Below are 19,626 nucleotides of genomic sequence, written 5' to 3'. Positions count from 1 at the left end.
AAATTTTCAGAACTTTGTGACCTACCTGTTATTTCTAAGTGCATATAACTGTCCATTGGCAGTGGCAAAGATAAAAAATTGAAAGGGTCAAATCGTACACTTATATGCCCACATGTCTTGCATTTGACCTGGGATCTTAGCTGCCCATGGAACAAATCCACAACAATTGATCTGTTTCTTCTCAAATGGTTGTCCCAGGCCTAGCAAGAAAAAAAAAAAAAGGTTACAAAATTCAATTTTTTAAAATTCAAAGGATAAGCATTTCTACACAACTCTAAAAACAATGGATAAGTACACTAAATTTGTATGTTAAGAATAGAATCATGCCCCCAAAATCCCTTAATCTTTATTTAAAATATACAACTTTCTATCTATGAATTTATAATTCAGGTATATGATTTAAAATGTATGGCCTCTGACAGAGTAAAAAAATGTTATTAATAGAAAGTAATTCTTTCTTTTTTGTTTTGGTCTTTTTGAGACAGGGTCTATACAGTTCAGATTGGCTTTGAGCTTACTTTGTAGCCCAGGTTGGTCTTAAACTCATAATGATTCTTCTGCCTCAGCCTCCCAAGTGCTGGGGTTATAGGCATGAGGCACCATGCCTGGCTTTAGAAAGTACTTTTTTTTTTTTTTTTGTCTTTTTATCGGTACCGGGGAGCGAACTCACAACTGCCTGCTTGCAAGGCAGGCACTTATGCTGCTGAGCTAAATCCCCAGCCCTGAAAGTACTTTTTTTGAGACACCTATAAAATACTAAATTCTAGGGGGCCGGGGATTTAGCTCAGTGGTGTAAGTCTCTGCCTGACAAGTGCAAGTTTGTGAGTTCAATCCCTGGTACATACATACATACATACATACATACATAAATTCAGAGGTTGAGGACCGAGCAATGGTAGAGCACTTGGTAGCATGTGTGAGGCCTTGGGTTCACCTCTCAGTATCAAAGGAGAATAAAGAGGAGGAGGAGCAGCAGCAACAGCAAATAAAACACACTTATACATTACTTTAGCAATATGACTCTCTAAATTCCACTGGATAAAGCCAGGTGTGGTGTCACGTATCTGTAATCCCAGCAATTGGGAGTCTGAGGCAGGAGGACCACTATGTGTTCAAAGACAGCCTGAACTACATAGTGAGACTGTTTCAAAAAAAAAAAAAAAAATTCACTGGATAATAATTCCTATATCCATGCCAGAGGTGGCAAACTTATGGCATGCATGTGTTACTGTTTTAAGCTCTTGTTTTAATACTCTAATCACAGAACATTTTAGTTTGCATTTAATTATTATTAAACTTTCTTTTTTCTGGTACTGGGAATTAAACTCAGGACCTTGTGTTTGCCAGGGAAGTGCTGTGCCGCTGAGCTATATCCCTGGCCCTAATCTGCATATAAGTTGTTTGCATGCATTTATGGTCAGAGTATTTCATCTATTGCTTACATTAGAAACTCAAAACTGACAAACCTCTGCAGCTACTTCCCAGTCTGGTCGGCCATCGCTGTCCTTCAGTTCCACATACGGCTTCTCATGGACTCGGTTGAGATCTTCATGAAGACCATCCAAGAGGAAAGCTAGAAGTTCTTGGGAGTCTTGCTGCTGGAAGCCATTAAATCTGGGAGCATATTTTGCGATGGTCCACTATAAATATAAGGAGTAACAGCCATTATTTCCTACCTTGTAAAATTTGGAATATGACCCTTAATTCAACCAGAGACATCATAAGTAAATAATAGCTTTTGTATAGCATAAGTAAATCCGCTTTTGTTTCAGCAAACATGTTTTGAATTAATCATTGAATCTTTCTAATCTTAGTATAAAATGAGCAAAAATAAGAGAACCATTTTGGCCAATACCAACTTCCAATTCATTATCATGCAGCAAAACTTTCTTTTTTTTTGGTCTTTTTTGAGACGGGGTCTTGCTATGCAGTTCAGGCTGGCCTTGAGCTCACTTTGTAGCCCAGGCTAGTCTCGAATTCGCAATGATCCTCCCACCTTAGTCTCCTGAGTGCTGGGATTACAGGCATGAGCCACCACGCCCGGCTCATGTAGCATGTAGCAAAACTTGAGTTTCTTAGGCACATAGATATAAACTAGTAAAATGTCCTTTTGTCACAATGAAAGACTTCTACACTGAGCAATTCAGAACCTAAGTTTCCTGGGCCATATAATGAGAATAAAGCACTCTAGGAGGCTGAAGCAGGATGACCAAGTTTCAGCCCCATCTGGGGCAACTTAGCAAGACTCTGTCTTAGAACTGAAAAGCAGAAAAATAAAAGGGCTAAGATGTAGCTCAGTTCCTAGCATGCACCACCAAAAAGGTGGTGGTAGAGAGCATAAAATATTGCATCTCATTTTAAGATTTACTGAATTAAATGAGTTAAGGCATATAAAATAATCATAATAGCATGTTAACAAGTGTCAAGTAAATTTTCAGCTATTATGATTATTAAATTTTTTGGTAATGGAGTACTGGAGATTGAATTTAGAGCCTCACATTAATCTAGCTCCCAATTATTTTTTATTTTTAATTTTTAAAACAGGATTCTACAGAGCTGGGTATGGTGGTGCATGCCTGTAATCCCAGCACTTGAAGGTTTGGGCAGTAAGATTACTGAAAGTTTGAGACCAGCATTGGCTACAAAGTGAGCTCACAGCCAGCCTGAACTGCATAGCAACACCCAGTTTCAAAAGACACCAAAAAAAAAAAAAAACAAAAAAAAACACAGTTTCAAGGCCTGAACTATATAGCGAGACTATCTCAAAACAAAACAAACCATATATGTATATGGTATGTATGTGTATATGTAATATATATACATATACATATATACACACATAATCAGTATTATGTATATAGCTAAACAAATACAAGGACTGAACAGTTGGTTTATGCCTTATGAAAAACTCAAAAACACTGATTAACCTAAAAAGTTAAACATAGAGAACATATAGAAAGTTAGAAGACTGCTTAAATAACTCCTTTAAAAATTAAAAAGCTTCATATATTTCAAGCTGCTTACCCGAAGCTTTAATGGGGCAACATTCTTTTGAGTTCCACTCCAAAGTTCCTGTACTAAATCACCATAGCATTTAGCCATATGCCCCTTCATACCAATGGGATTTGTCCTAGAAGTTTGAAAAGAAAATTTGTCAAATACGCTCAAAAGTCACAATCACGCAGGCACAGAAATGCTCATCACACTGAAATTTCTTTTCATTTGTTGAAACATGATTTGTATCCTTGGTCCTTACTTCATAATAAACAGGGCAATAAGAAGACTCCCAACTGCCCCCAACTCCCAGGGTAAAGAACAAGGAGACCAAAGTGACACTGGATTTGTATCAAAGTCATGGAAAGCTTAGTCACCAATGGCTCAAAAAATATTACCTGTTGAGTTCATAAAGATGTCTCCCTGAGATAAAATATTGTGTCAGTGGTTGTGTGTTACTAACACACTGGATGCTTGAATTCATGAAGCATGTGTTTCCCAGGTTACTTAGACCTGTGGCCCCCTTTTCTGTGGGAACTAAAATAAAACATATGAGAACCAAAGTATAGCTGTAGGACAAAGTTACTTGTACTTAATGTAGAAATTTTTATAACTTTTAATCAGCTAAGTGGAGGCAATATTTCTTTAATAGGTTTTTCAAATGCTAAATTGAAAAGTTTTCTTTTTTCCTTTTTCTTTTTTTTAGTACGAAGGTTCAAACTTAGGACCTAGTACCTGCCAGGTAGGTACTGTGCCACTGAGCTGTATCACCATCCCTCTTAATTGCTATGATTACTAAAAATCAATTCTCCAAGTATAATTTTAAAAACACATAAATTATTATTTTTTTACTAGCCAATCTTTAATTTTTGCTCATCCAATGGTTTTTTCAAATCCATTTTATTCACATATAAAAAGAAAGAAAAAAAATGGAAAAAAAACTACAATAAAATTTTAAAGTACATCAATGAGAGGATAACAATGGTACATAAACTGTGCATTATCATCCCCAAATCATTCACCCAGAGCACAAGACATGTGCCTTCAATTGTCTGAACTATACCAGTACAAATCTTGCTCTTCAGTGAACTGAGAGAAATCAATAGTGTAACTATCATAACTATTTTTGTACATATATATAGAATGCATACTTATGGAAAAATGCATAAATTATTTAATTGAAGAGTTAAAAAATTTGTAAATTTGATGTTGGTCTCCACCAACAAATACAAAAAAAAAAAAAAAGTATGCTTAAAAATCATCTGTTTAAAAATAACACTGGAGGGACTGGGGATTTAGTTAAGTGATACAAGCACCTGCCTGGCAAGCGCAAGGTCGTGAGTTTGATCCCTGGTAACTTCCCTCCTAAATAATAATAATAAAAAATAAAGATAATACCAGAGCCAGAGATATAGCTCAGTGGCACTGGCAAGAGCAAGACCCTGAGTTCAATTCCTTGTACCCCTCCTGCCCTGCCCAAGAATGAAAAATAATACCAGAGACTTACCCTTGTGTCTGTCTATTTTACTACTGTTTGCTATAAAGGACATCTCCTCAGGCCAACTCATATCTTTGTTTCGTACTAGAAAAAGAGAGGAATGTGTCAATTTTTTCCCATATAATTCATAGTCACGTTATTTTAAAAAGATTTTATTTCTAAATGAGAAACTTAAAAATTGAGTAACTGTTAGAAACTGGCTCTGAACATATTCCTATTCTTTACAGTGGTCTTTAAAAAGTCTGATATAATTAATAAGCTACTTCCAATTTTTCTTGAAATAAAATCATACCCAACTATCCATGCATGTAAAGTTCAGACACATCCAGGCATGCCAATGCATATCTTTAGTCCCAGCACTGAGAGGCTGAGGCTGAAGAACCAAAAATTCAGGCCCAGTTCAGGAAGCCTACATCAAGATCTTGCTTCAAAAAAATGAGAAAAAAGGGCTGGAGACGTACTTTAGTGCAAAGGTCATGGATCTAATGTCAAGTACTGCAAAACAAATAAAATTCTCCTCAAAATGAAAAACTCACTTCAGACACAATGGAATTTCTTAAACCTTTTGGAAATAACGACAGCTTCTTCTTAAATTGTAATCAATTTTTTTTTTTTTTTTTTAAAGACAGGGTATTGCTATGTAGTTCAGGCTTAACTTAAACTTACTATGTAGCCCAGGCTGGCCTTGAACTCACAGCAATCCTTCTGCCTCAGCCTCCCAAGTGTTGGGTTACAGACACATGCTACCACATCCAGTTCTATTTAATACACAGGTGATTCCTTTTCTATGAATCTTCATGGGAAAAGTCATACTAAGTTTTTAAAGACATGGGTACACAAGAGTGTAAGCTTATGTGGAAACATACACGAGTAACCAGTACTGATAACCAGTTCCACTGATAACAGTGCCTATGCCATTAACTGTGTGAGAAAAACTCAAACTAATGAAGCAGTCTAATAATTTTTATAAGCTTCATAAACTTGCAATGGAATTCACCTGTTCTTTAATCACTTTTTCTGTATTTCACCAGCTTATGATAGCAGACAGGTTATTTTTCTTTAAAGTAATCTAAGTAGCATAGTAGAACTACCTAAATTCAATGAATTTTCTTTATCACAGAGAACAAAATGATCAAGTAATAGCTGGCTTGGGAAAAATTATAAAATGAATTATTAGTGAGTATTTTTAAAAATTCTTTTCCTAAAATTAAAATATAAATGCATACTCTATCTCATACCTTCAATTACCAGGTGCTGTTCATCCTGAATTTTTAAATATTCCAATCTATGATCCTCATCATCCAGAAGGGTAAGGTAATTCTGTATAAGAGGAAATGTTTTGTTAAGGGTTAGACAGAAACAAAAAATAAATGTAACTGATAAAAACTTTCTTGCATTTACATAATTGATATCGATAATATCTGAGTAACTATATGTATTTAGAATGTTACAGTTGAGTATAATATATTTAGAATATTATAGTTACTCAAAAATACTAACAATTTAGGTGGCAAAACAAGGGAAAGATAATTTTACAAACATACTCTTGGGAAAAGATTCAATATATATACTAAACCAAAGTTTACTGAAACTTAGATTTTCTGAAGAGTCGGTAAAAATTTTCTTTAATACCTAAAATGCAGTACAATTAAACATTTTGGTTTATGCTTGCACTATCTAAAGTGTTTATAAAACTAATTCCTTTAATTCTCACAACTATCTTGAGGGAGACACTACTATTTCCCTGTATCACTGATCTGAAAACTAACACACAATATAAAGTAATTTGCTTTTAGTTCCACACTAAAAAATAGCAAAGTCAGGATTTATTTAAAAATTTATTTATAAATTGAGTTGTACCTTAACTATGATATGATACTGCCACTTAATGGTAACCAAAGGATGTAAGAGAATTATTAAAACTATACTTATGATTCAATTTTAGAATTTATATTGAATATTTATAAAAGAATATATAATTACTAGTATCATCTCTAAAAAGAATAAAAAAACAGTGTGCACAGAATGGAAAAAGAATTTTCACTATATATTTTGTATTATTTTTATTTTTTTTGAGACAAATTATGGTAGGCCCTCTGTAATCCAGGCTGGCTCTGAATTCGTGAACCTCCTGCATCAGTCTCTTGCATATTGTGATTACAGAATATACCACCACATGTGGCTTTAAATTAAAAAAAAATTAAAAACAGTTTCAAACACATCCAACATAAAATCTACTTAGAAAAAGAGAAAACTATTACTTTAAAATATAACAATAATCTTTATGAAGCAGGAGTAATGATTACCAGTTATTATAGATCTCAGGTGACAAGTATCTACACATACACATACAATAATTTAAAAATTGAAGTTTTAACTGAGATCCTAGATAGTGCTTTTAGCATAAGCATATAAAATCTCATGATTTACCATTTAATCAGATTCTTCATGACTCTGAGATGCCTCTTACCTCACTATTATACAGCCACAGACGCATATCTTCCTCTTTGATGCGCAGCCTTTGAGACAGATACTCGTGAATTTCCTTGATGGTCTGCATTCTACTAAAACAGCCTGTATAGGCTAATACTCGCTTTAAAGGTGCATTTGGAGAAGGTACGTTTCCTATAGTTATAGTAATTACAATAAAAAAGCAGATATTTTAAAAAACCCTCAACAATGGTGATCACATTATTTAGAGAAACACTGCTAAGAAAAGAGAATTATAGATACAAAGAGTACCATAAAACTTTAAAATGAAGACAGGAGACCAAGCATTTTAAGCCATCAACTTTTTTTTTTCTTTTGGTCTTTTTTGGTTTTTTTGAGACAGGTTTTCAGTATACAGTTCAGGCTGGCCATAAGTTCACTTTATAGCCCAGGTTACAGCAATCCTCTTGCCTCAGCCTCCTGAATGCAGGAATTACAGATATCTACTACAATTCCCGGTTATTAAACCCCCAATTTTGAAAAAAGAACTATAGTAGAGGGGCCCAAAAACTGACAATATTTAGATCCCAATAAAGAGTGGGAATATGCTGGCAAACGCCATTGGTACTGGCTGCCCTCAGTCGGGTCATAGAAGCAAGATGAAACACAGTTTAAGAACAGGGGAGGTAAATAGGTCCGGATTTGTAGTCTATGGACAGATAACTGGATTCACCTAATCTACTTTCTTAAACTGTCCCTGAATTACTAATCCCATTACTTTTAGTTGTCAAGTATCCCACTCCCCCACCCCCCCACCCCCATCACTGATTCAGAGTCATACAGAAAAACTTTTTTTACTTAAAATGTCCAACAGGTATAGATTCTACATGGCCAAACAATTAAATAAAATGAATCTAACAAGCTTTCCCTGATACAATAAACCTGTCCTATTGAACCATGAAAAAGGGGCTGGGGATTTAGCTCAGCAGCATAAGTGCCTGCCTTGGAAGTGTGTGGTCGTGAGTTCGATCCCTGGTACCGATAAAAACAAAAAAGACAAAAAAAAAAAGAAACATGAAAAAGTCATATAGCTTGCCTGCCCAATAAAACAACAGTAGAGATAATTTTGAATTCCTGAAAGGCTTAAGGTAGAAACAAGAATAGCAATAAATTGTTCCCCAAAATCTTTAGGGGATCAGTTTGAGGAACCCCTCACCTCTAAGGTTATCATAATCTATGGATGTTAAAAGATCTTTACATAAAATGGCATGATATTTACATATAACTCATCTATACCCTCCCATATTACTTTAATTATCTCTAGATTACTTGTAATACCTAATACAATATATATGCCATGTAAATAACTGTTACCTTGTATTTTTACGGAATAATGAAAATGGGAAAAGCTTATACATGTCAGTACAGATGCTTTTTTTCTAAATTATTTCAAATTTGAGATTAGCTGAATTTGTGGACAAGGATATGGAGGGCCTACTGTACGGGCAAAAGAGTTGAAGGAAGATTATTAAATCTAATTACAATACTTCAAAAGAGGTTGGAAAAAAGAAAAGGGTGAACTAAAAAGAAATCAAAATCAAAAGCAAATTACTTAGAACTCACTAAAAACTTGGTTAATTTTGAGGGTCAGATTGAGGCAGGGTCAGGTTGGCTTTTCATGGTGATCTTCCTACCTCAGCCTCCAGAGTGCTGGGATTACATGTGGGTGATCATACCAGGCTTCCTACTTAACTATTTAAGCAAAAACCCAGACAAAAGCTATGTAACATAAAACCAGTTCCCTGTTAAAAATAGAAGGAAAACTAGTATGTGGTGGCACATGCCTGCAATTCCAGCACTCCAGGAGGGTAAAATGGGAGGATTACAAGTTTGAGCCCAGCCTGGCAACTTTAAAAGTCCTAACTTTTAAAGACCGTGTCTCAAAAGTAGTTCATTGCAAAGGCTCTGGCTTCAATCCTCAGTAATATGAAACAGCAAACAAACATACAACCAAAATCAAACAAAACAGTGGTTTTTTCTAATAAGTTAAATTTATTCTTTAAATTTTATTTATTTATTTATTTGTTTATTTATTTATTTATTTATTTATCGGTACTGGGGGTTGAATTTACAACCGCATGCTTGCAAGGCAGGCACTTATGGTGCTGAGCTAAATCCCCAGCCTTAAGTAAAATTTATTAAGGGGTCGTAAAAAATGAAATGGGCATCTGCCTATGTGAAGATATATTTTGTTGGGCAACCTCAAACAAAAATATAAACTTAACATATCAATATAACTTCTCTAGGGTTCAAGTAAACATTTCAGGTAGTTTTTTACCATTCAGTATTGATTTAGCTTTATTCCTCTCATTAACTATGCTTTTTAGTGAATGTTCACTTATGTTAAAAATTTTGGCATTGCCATGTATGTATGTAAGTATTCATTCACTCACTCATTCATTCATTCATTCATTCATGGTATTAGAGATCAAATGAAAGGGCATACTACCACTAAGCTACAGCTACAGCTTTCTAAACTTTTATGAAACAGGGTCTTGGTAAGTTGCTCAAATTGGCCTTAAACATTTCATTCTCCTCACTCCCTTCTATCCCCAGACTTGGAGTTGTTCCTGTGGTGACAGAAGCATGTCACTACACCCAGTTTCATCTGCTTTTTTTTTTAGACTTTCAAGAACTCACCTAAAGTAGGCTGAAAAAAACTAGGAAAACATTTTCCATAGCTTTGTCTATAGAAAAAGCTGTATTTAAGTCTTTATACTGTGGCAAGGGTTGAATATACCTTTAGAAGGAATAAAAGAATCTAGAAAACAGATGTATAAAACCAAGTACTTCAAAAATATAAACATTATGTTATGGGAGAACAAAACTCAACCACGATCAAATTTTAAATATAGCAAACAAATCTTTTATAATCAGCAAGCAAAGGATAATTCCTAAAAGAAAACAAAAGAGCAAATTTCTCCAATTGTGTATCAGAGGATTAATTGTAAGAGCACAGCAAGAAAGCATATCTTTATAAATTTAAAATGATTAATAATTGATTTCACAGTTAATTATAGAGTAACAAAATTTCAAATTAAGAACAAATTTGGAGAATCAGAACTAACCAGGTCTAGGATTCAAAAGCGTTTGCAAATATAGTGTCCAAATCAAACTCTTTGGTCCTATGCCACAGTTAAAATTCATTTTGGTTCAAGATGGTTTTTATAGCATAGCTTGTAGAATAGGCAACCATTTACTGTACATAATTTTGTACTTTCGAATGGTACCAACAAAATGAGGATAATTTACCAAAGCAGCAAAAATCTAGGATCAGCACAAGAGTTACAAATACTTTTTTTTTTTGGTACCAGGGATCAAACACATGACCTTGCACTCGCTAGGCAAGTGCTTATGCCATTGAGCTAAATCCCTGGCCAAGAGTTACAAATACTTGCTAGAAGTGCAGCAATACATCTTCCTTTTATATTATTTTTCATACAGAACCAAAAAAGAGGTAGCCTTGAAAGCAAGGCTAATATTCTATACAAAGGAAAATTAAATCAGAGATTTTATTTCACTATTCCTTGATTTTGATGTTTTCTGCAAAGACAAAGTTTGGTTAGGTAGAGGCCTCTATTTTGCTGTAATGTTTACCAAACAATATGTAAGAGTACTTTCAAATGTTATGTAAACATAACTTCTAAGGAAGACACTGCACAAATTAAAAGGAGGGCTAGTATTGATATAGAGTTGGTGGTTTGGAAGTAGCTCTTCTATACAAAGGTATTACCACCTTGTTAACAAAAATTCTGGGACTTTGTAAGTGGATAAACTCATTTCTTTACCGCTGAGCATAATTTCAAATAACTGTAAGAGAAAAGCACAAAGTAAGTATTGCTCATCAATAAAATTTAAAGAGAGAAATCAAAAGGGAACATTTTGCATATTATACACTAAAATGGAAAATTATTTGTATGTCATTTTTATAGGCACGGTATTTTTCTTTGTTCTTTTAGGGGCAGGACTGGCATTCTTTACAGCAAATGTATAATTTCTCTTTCAAAATTATATATTTGCTCTGTGTTATCTGATGCTATAAAGCATTCTTAGCTCTAACGTGAGAAATGTACATTTTATGAAAACAAATCTGATGGCTTATGTCAAAGAAAGTAAGTAAAACATATTTCCACTTACTATTTTCATAACTTTACAAACTAGAAAAAGGAAACAAATCCCTTTTCAGTTTGTTGCTGGGATTTTACCTCTACCCAGTCTTGTGCATGACCACAGATCAAAGCCCCATAAATGATTTATTGATTCTATACAAAAGCAGATAAGATTACAAGTTAGTAGAGTGGCACCAGACTATGAGCAACTTGATTTTTATTTTTTCTTTATTTTAAGGAACTGATGGTATTCTTGCTGCATTCTTAAGTTACCTCTTGGTAAATGCTGAGGAAACATTCTCAGGCTCATCATACCCATATTCACCCAGATGTTAGATTGCTGTGTCCGAGTTGCAGGCTGCTGTCTCAGGAAGAGAAGATACCGAGGAAATAATTCCAGCTCTGGGATCTCTGTTTTGGTATTCTTGATCACCTGTTATTATAAATGATAAAAAGCAATTGCTCTAAAAGAAGAAACAAAACTCAGTGTTTTAAATCCAACTTTTGACATATGTATATGTATATATGTACGTGCATACACACACCCAGTGAAGAAAGTTATACTACTGATTTCTCTGAGTTCACTAAAGAGCAAGATTTGTGCTGGTGTTGCTCAGACAATAAATGCAGATGTCTTGTGCTCTGGGAGAATGATTTAGGGGTGATAATGCACAATGTATGTACCATTGTTGCCCCCTCACTGATGTGTTTTAAAATTTTGGTTTTTTTTCTTCTTCTTGAAATAAAATGAATTTGGAAAAAAAAAATAAATCTAACTTTTGAGGTTTATCTTTAAGCTAAAATACTCAAGAAGTTCACTACCTATAGTTCAGCAAATTTCAAATATACTGAAACCCCTGTATATTTAAGTCACACAGGTTCAAATACTCTTAGGCTCCTACTCCTAAACTCATCTTCCAAGATTATAATTCCTAATGGTTATTTTCTCCCTGTCATTTAAAAGCAAGATGACATTTTTGTGGTGACACTGTATCTTAAGAGAATCTCATATACATAGGCACATATATACACAAACATTTATTTACATTCTAATTGTGCATGAATTTATTAACTTCAGTATCTCTCAAAAAACAACAGATGCAATATAATCTCATCTAAAGACTACTTTAGGTATAATTTTTATGGGAGGTAATGAATAATATGTACCAAAATATATCTTTTGATGTAGCAATTCCTTTGATATGAATTTATCTTAAAGACATCATTACACATCTGGAAAGATAATATTCAACAGAAGATTGCTTTAAACAATTTAAAGTTATAGGTAAACAAAATTCCCATCAGATACAATTTACGTGCAGATGCATATGTGCATATATATAATGTGTATAGAAGAAAATATGCAGTTATTATTACTATTATTATTTTTGTTGTTGTTTTGTGACAGGATCTCACGATGCAGTTCAGGCTGGCCTTTGGCTCACTTTGTAGCCCAGGCTGGTCTTCAATTTGCAATGATCTGCCTGCCTCAGCATCCCAAGTGCTGGCTTTACAGGAGTACACAACCATGCCTGGCAAAATATGCAGTTATTGAAGATGTGGATACAGTTCTGAAATCATTAACCTATGGTGCTATCCACAGTATCTATGTGAGATTAAAAACAGAAGACACATGAGGTATAATCTGATATTATTTCACAGTTATCTGTATATCACCATCTATTAGACAGGCATAAAGGGGTGTCTGGAAAATGCACACCAAAATGTTAGCAGTAATCCTTAAGGGGCAAGATAACATGAATTTTACTTTCTTTTCTTTCTCCTGTATTTTAAAAATGGTATCCCTGATAAGTATCACATGTATAGACAAAGTTACCTCAAAAATGTTATAATTAGCTAGGCATGGTGGTACATGCCTGTAATCTAGCACTTGAGACGCTTAGGCAGGAAGATTACTAAGAGTTCAAAGCCAGCCTAGGCTACATAGTGAGTTCAAGACTATTCAAAACTACAAAGCAAGATCCTGACTCAAACAAATCAAAAACATTCAGACACACAATTTATGGAAGTATGAGGATGAAATAATTCATTTAAAAACCTTGCAAATATTACTGCTTTTAAATATTTTAAATGTTTTTAAAGCAATTTTTCCAGGAATCAGATGAATTCATCATATCCAGAGATGAAGAAATACTACAAGTCAGCAAATTTTTTAATTCAGTAAAATTATGACTTAAACTACCTGACATCAATGTAAAAACATGATCGTTTTCAAGGCTCTGTAAATACTCATGTAAATATTATAACATTGTTGGTCATTTACTATGAATCTGATGGTGTGCTAACCATATGCATTACTTAGTTCTCAAAATATACAGAGTGCTTCTTTTTTCTTCTTTAGTGAACCCAGGGCCTTCCTACTGAGTTATATACCTAGCCAATTTTTTTAGTTTTTATTTTGAGACAAGGTCTTGCTAAACTGCCCAGCCTGGTTTAAACTTGCTATCCTCTTGCCTCAGAGTCCAAGAGTGGCTGGTATTATAGACATGCATCATTGAGACAATCTTACAAGTGACTCTTTGGATTTTGTTTTGTTTTTCAAGACAAGGTCTCCTTATGTAGTGCAGGCTAATCTCAAATTTGCAACAATCCTCTTGTCTCAGCCTCCCTAGTGCTGGGATTACAGGCATGTGCCACTGTGCCTGGCTTTAAGAGTGATTCTTGATATACCAAAAACCAAGCCAAACCAATTCAAAACTTGTTATAAAGTATTTTATTACATTAATAATATAAAACATGGAGTCCAGGGTAATGACTCCTACTGTTTACTATATAAACACAATAAATGATGCTATACACGTAACTTACTAATATTGTAATGTCACATGCAAATCCTTCCAATTATTTTGTAGTATATTTCAAATCATTGCTTTGTATTCTTATTATATACTATGATTTTCTATGTGCCCTCCTTCAAAAAAATAAGCCAAAAAATTCCATGAAAAAGTTATGAATAAACCAATTCCTAACCAGATGACTGCTATGGGAATAGAAGTTTCAGAAATAACTTCTAGATCACTTATTTAACTGGCCCTCTGCCTTCCTTCATTTCAAGCCTAACATTTGCATTACTTTAGATGACGTTAGTACTCATGTTGATTGGCTTTTTTTTAACAACTTAGTCTTATTATTCCCTAATTTTATTTAGTTCAGTGGCTACTTTTCTATTCTAAGCTATCCATAATTCCTCAGACATATCAATGTATGGTTGGTTTCTAATATAGTGCCCAATAAATATTAAATGAATGAATGTAAAGGAACCAAAGCTTACTTGTTCAGCTACAGGTTCTGTGTATTCCACAACTGTAGGGTAGGAAGTATTTGGGGATAATGAGATTCATATAAATAAGTAATAAAAGCCCCTTTTCCAAGTCTATTTTTTGGATCCTTCTTTTTTTTTGAATGGGGGGGGTACCAGGGAGTGAATTTATGACCTTACACTTGCCAGGCAGGCACTTACTCTGCTGAGCTAAATCCCCAGCCCTCTAAGTCTATTTTTTCTATAATGCACTATTAACTATACTTACTGGTCGGGGCAGGGCCAGGTTTGCTCCATACCAATGATAAAGTGCTCTCCACACAGGTTCTGGGACCATTTCATAATCTCTTCCATGGATTAGCTGTGGAGTTCGTTTTAATCGTCCTCCTTCTAGTGTTAATGATGTAGCCTTAGAAAGAATATAATGTCAAGGGTTGATTTTTTTTAATATTGTAAAGTCTGTTGTGCATTAACAAATCCTAGACCTAGAAGAACAAATACATATGTCAGTAACACAGGACATCTAAGAGGGTGTGTCCCACTAAATAATCTATTTAAGAAAGGGAACTCAAAGGTTCAAGTCTAGTCTGAAGTACATAGAGATACGCCTTGAAAGGAAAACAAATGGTATTTGAATTAAATCAGGGCTGGGGATGTAGCTCAGCAGTACAGTGCCTGCCTGGCAAGTACAAGGCCCTTGGTTTGACTCCTGGTACCAAAAACAAAACAAAAGAAAACAAAACAACAAACCCAAAAGAAAATAGGACCAAAACAAGATCAAGATAAATCATTTGGAAAAGTCATTGAAGCATTTGGGAATAGTAAGACACGTTTTCATAGATTTCCTACCAATGATAAGTGATACCATCTTGGAAAAGCATTTTCCATATTGTGTGAAACATTTCCACAAGAAGTATTCTAATAAATTGGGCCTAGTGGTGCATGTTTATAATCTAACACTTGGGAGGCTGAGGTGGGAAGATCACTGTGTGTTTGAGATGAGTCTGGACTATATGGCAAGGCACTGTCTCAAGAAACAAAAAAAGAATGACAATACATCCCCGGGATCACTACACAACTTCAACATGAGGTGTTTTGTTCTGTTTTTTAGGTGGTGGTAGTACTAAGAGACTGAACCCAGTGCTTTTGCTTGTACTGGGTTATATCCTTTTGTGTTTGAGACAGGACTGCTAAATTGTCCAGATTGGGCTCAACCTTATAGTCATCCTGTTTCATTCTGCCACAGTACTTAGATTACAGGTGTGTACCACTATGGTGAGCATCAATGTTAAGTATTAAATCATAGAATTTCCCCACTGAATTATACTATGTAAAGGCGATTTCTTTCTACAATGGGTTAGTTTAAATTAAACCACAATGATCTACTATGTGTTAAAATACATACAGTGAAATTATTGGCAAGTTGAAAGAGAACAGTTTCTTTTTTGTACCAGGGATCAAAATTTTACAATTAGATGGCAAACTACCTACCTTTACTGGTTCTTGCGTTACTAGTGGCTGATTATCAATGGCTCCTGGCTTCTGAGGATTAAGATGCAACAGAATATTCCCATTGGCTCCTAGCAAACATTGGTTGTTATTGTCAGAAATGTTATGTTGTCGAGCAAAGCAGATATCTGCCCCTGGTGTGGCAGAATACAAAAACCCTATGTGGAAAAAAAGCATATATTCTTTCATTTTTATTTATCATACATAAATAGGCTTAAAGATATGAACTCAGATGTTCACGTATTAGGTTAATGCTATTATTGTGTTGGCATGTTAATACAGTCTTAGATGCTGGTAAATACGTAAAAGACAGAAAGTACAGTTATTTTCATTTTTGGACAATTGTCAATATAGTAGTAAGTAAAATATTTATTTATTTATTCTTTTTTTTTTTGAGACAAGGTCTCACTATGTAGTTCAGCCTGGCCGTAAACTTGTAGTGCTCTTTCTGCCTTAGCTTCCTGAGTGTTGGGATTACAGGTGTGCAACACCACATTCAGCTAGAATTTTTAAAATCTTTAGTAAATGAGTATCTGGTCACCCTATTAAATAATCTAATAACACATGATAAGAATTTTATGTCATCTGACAGGAAGAAATGAGATTCAGCTAGGTAGATGGGCTTTTACATGGTCTCCCCTAATTCTTTTACCTGCAAATGTATTTCAAATACTCTATGTAGACAATGACAATAGATAGTTTCTAAACTAGAGAAGAAAACAGAACAAGAACAAGAACTCCAACACACGAGTGCTGTGTCCTAATATTTCTATTTTAAAAAGAAGACATGATCTTTACAATAGGAAAATATACATAGAAAAATGATTAATGAGAGAGATGTTGGTTAAAGCTGTCAGAATACTTCTAGGAAGGCTACGTGTTTCCTATACTATCAGGACACAGCAACAGGAGACTCTACAAAGACCTCTGCAGGGGAAATGCTAGCTGTGCCAATCTGCTTACTCAATTCAAAGGAAAGAGTGAGTGTCAAGGAGGAAATAACAACAGGGTAATGCTGAGAGTCCTGCTACTTTATCAACAGAATACAGAGGTCACCTCAATTCAGCTGGGTCATGGGAATACCAAAGCATCTTCCTCAAGAATATAGAATGGCTAAGTTTTACCTAAGTACAAAGGACTGAAGAGAATATGGAAAGTATTATGAATTCGTAGTATTTTAACAGCATAATCCTTAAATCTTTGCCTGAAATGTCCACAGAATCTGATTTGAGGATTCATATAATCCAATGAGATCTTTGGAGAGAAAAAAGTTTAGTTTTTTAAAAACCGTCTTGCCAAATCTATTTTGGCAAAATTTTAGTTTTTTAAAAACCGTCTTGCCAAATCTATTTTTGACCAAATAGATAACAGTAAAAATATTTTCAGAATGAAAAACTGATAAAACATAATACAGAAAAGTTATTTGGGAAGCTATTAATACATTCAAGAATCTTGTAATTGACCACTCATTCCGACTTATTTCTATGAATTGAAGCCATGTGCTGAATATTCCACCCATCACATCCTTTACCAGAGCAGACTCAGTTAAGGACTAAACCTCAAAGGAATCAAGTCATATTTACCACTGGTAGCAGTTTCTGAAGCTTCAGATGCAGTAGAAATGTTGTCTGAAAATTTTTCTTCCGTGACATTCACATAACTGAAGTTGCCTCCATTTCTGTCTTCACTCTGCTCCATAGGATGTAACACTGTTCCAAATGAAAATTTCCCTCCATTAAGAACAGATGATGGCTCAATTACAACAGGGTTGGCATCCTAAAATCACAAAGACAGTATATTTAATAATCCTTTCTTTTTTTGGTCTTTTTGAGACAGGCTTTTACTCTACAATTCAGGCAGCCTCAAACTCACACAATCCTTTTGCCTCAGCCTCCCAAGAGCTAGGATTACAGGTATGCACCACCACACCTGGAAAACTTAAGAATGATTACCTGGTAGCTTTCAAAAAATGAAGTAGGGGCCAAGGATTTAGTTAAGTGGCAGCACAGTGCCTGCCTGGCAAGCATGCGGTTCTGAGTTCGATTCCTGATTAACTCCTTTTTTAAAAAAAGCTGTGCATGGTTTCACACACCTGTAATCCTAGAACTCTGAGAGGTTGAGGCAGGAGATTCAAAACTTCAAATCCAGCTTAGGCAGTTTAGTAGCTGAGTGAGACCCTGTCTCTTGTCTCAAAACAAAAAGAGGGCTGGGAACATAGCTCAGTGCCAAGGTACGGTGGGTTCAATTCCCCTTTCCCAAAAGAAAGCAAAGCAAAGCAAAACAAAACAAAACAAAACAAATTATCTATTCTTTCTCATCCTCTAATCCTCTTAATCTGCAAATTTTAATTTCTTTAAAAGCAGAATGAGAACACACATGCATAGTAGTTTGAAGACTCTGTGTCACCTAAGACTTTTCTGTTGGATTCATTTTTGATATTAAAGAATCAAGTACTATTTATTTTAGTAAGCTCACATAGAAAAATAAAAAAGATATGATAAGTCACCCAGACTGAGCTTGGACTTGCAATCCACTGTCTCTTTCCCCCCAGAGTGCTGGTATAACAGGTGTGTGTCATGAAGGTTCTGACACTCTTAAAGCACTCGAATTCTTTCAGAGCTAAAAGATCCACAGATACTATTTCCCTGATTTACAGATCAAAGAGGAGAAAATAGTTAATAAAATGTTGATCAATGTCTCCCTGTATTCTTTAGAATTCTTGATGCTTTACTAACTTTATAAACAAAAAAAAGCATGAACTGTGCTATTGACATGCTTGACTTGAAGTTTGTATTTCAAATATGATATTTAGTTAGACTTCAGTTATTTTGTTTACTTTATAAGCAATGCCTTCATTCACATTCATTAACCATTTTTTCTTTGTTCAGGGTTCCCCTAACCCTCGTACTAGGGATTGATCCAGTGCCTTGGCATTAAGCTACATCTCAACCATTTTTATTTTTGAGATAGTCTCTTGCTAAGTCTCTAAGCTGCACAGGATAGCCAGGCTTGACCCTGCAATCATCCTGCCTTAGCCTCCCAGAATGCTGAGATTACAAATATGTGCTACTATGCCCAGCTCCCTAAGAATTTTTATTTGATTTTTTTGTTGTTGGTAGTGCTTGATATTAAACACAAACCCTCACACGTTAAGTGCTCTACCACTGAGCTCAAAACCCTAGCCTAACTGATCAGTTTTATCTAACATAATTCATATCAGAGTTTACTGAATGTCACTAAACTCTATTGATGGGATTGCTTATCTCCTCTGGTACCTTGGGATCCTGGATTTGCTAGTGAATCCATTTAGTCCTTGTATGTGCCCTGTCACTGATATTCTGATCTCCCTCTTAGAATATTTATTCTCATAGCACTATCCCTCTCTCATTCTCAAATCTAATCAGCTTTTTTCACCATGAAATATTAAAGGGTCTGTCTTCTTTTCCCTGACTTTTGAGTTTGTGTTTTCAGAAAGATGAATTTCTAAGTAGAGACAGTTTCACTCAGGTCAGAGAAGCAAAGAAAAATCAGGAGATTGTAAAATCTGAAAAGCAAAGACTACAAATTAATGGGTATATGGGAACAAACCAAGATGACTGTTTCCGAATTTATAGGAAATCATTCCTATTCCTCTTAACAGCTCAGTCCATATATTGGATCTATAGATATTACTGGCAAAAAAAAAAAAAAAAAAAAAAGAGAATGATAAAAATATTGCTGGGCATTAATTTGTTAGGATTACCTTT

The 19,626-nt window shown here is 34.7% G+C and overlaps 1 protein-coding gene across 8 annotated transcripts in view; it reads right to left on the bottom strand.

The window, feature by feature from the left end:
• The window catches only part of Usp32 (ubiquitin specific peptidase 32), a 188,066-nt gene that overhangs the window by 31,398 nt on the left and 137,042 nt on the right, over positions 1–19,626 (bottom strand). For 3 of the 8 annotated variants that reach the window (XM_063250889.1, XM_063250892.1, XM_063250897.1), the window contains 11 exons: positions 17,464–17,656; positions 15,863–16,038; positions 14,640–14,780; positions 11,365–11,524; positions 6,963–7,117; positions 5,731–5,812; positions 4,502–4,576; positions 3,393–3,531; positions 3,025–3,130; positions 1,467–1,640; positions 26–200 (listed from right to left, as the gene is read on the bottom strand). In XM_063250889.1, the coding sequence (XP_063106959.1) occupies positions 26–200; positions 1,467–1,640; positions 3,025–3,130; positions 3,393–3,531; positions 4,502–4,576; positions 5,731–5,812; positions 6,963–7,117; positions 11,365–11,524; positions 14,640–14,780; positions 15,863–16,038; positions 17,464–17,656 (1,576 nt within the window). The remainder of the gene's footprint in view (positions 1–25; positions 201–1,466; positions 1,641–3,024; positions 3,131–3,392; positions 3,532–4,501; positions 4,577–5,730; positions 5,813–6,962; positions 7,118–11,364; positions 11,525–14,639; positions 14,781–15,862; positions 16,039–17,463; positions 17,657–19,626) is intronic. The other 5 variants (XM_063250893.1, XM_063250891.1, XM_063250896.1 and 2 more) reach the window with 5 other exon arrangements.

Source organism: Cavia porcellus, unplaced genomic scaffold (genome assembly GCF_034190915.1).
Source record: "Cavia porcellus strain 051 isolate PalLab524CR breed Dunkin Hartley unplaced genomic scaffold, mCavPor4.1 scaffold_6, whole genome shotgun sequence".
NCBI classification, from domain to species: Eukaryota; Metazoa; Chordata; class Mammalia; order Rodentia; family Caviidae; genus Cavia; species Cavia porcellus.
Note: the sequence above shows the minus strand (reverse complement) of the source record. Positions and strands in the feature narration are given on the sequence as shown.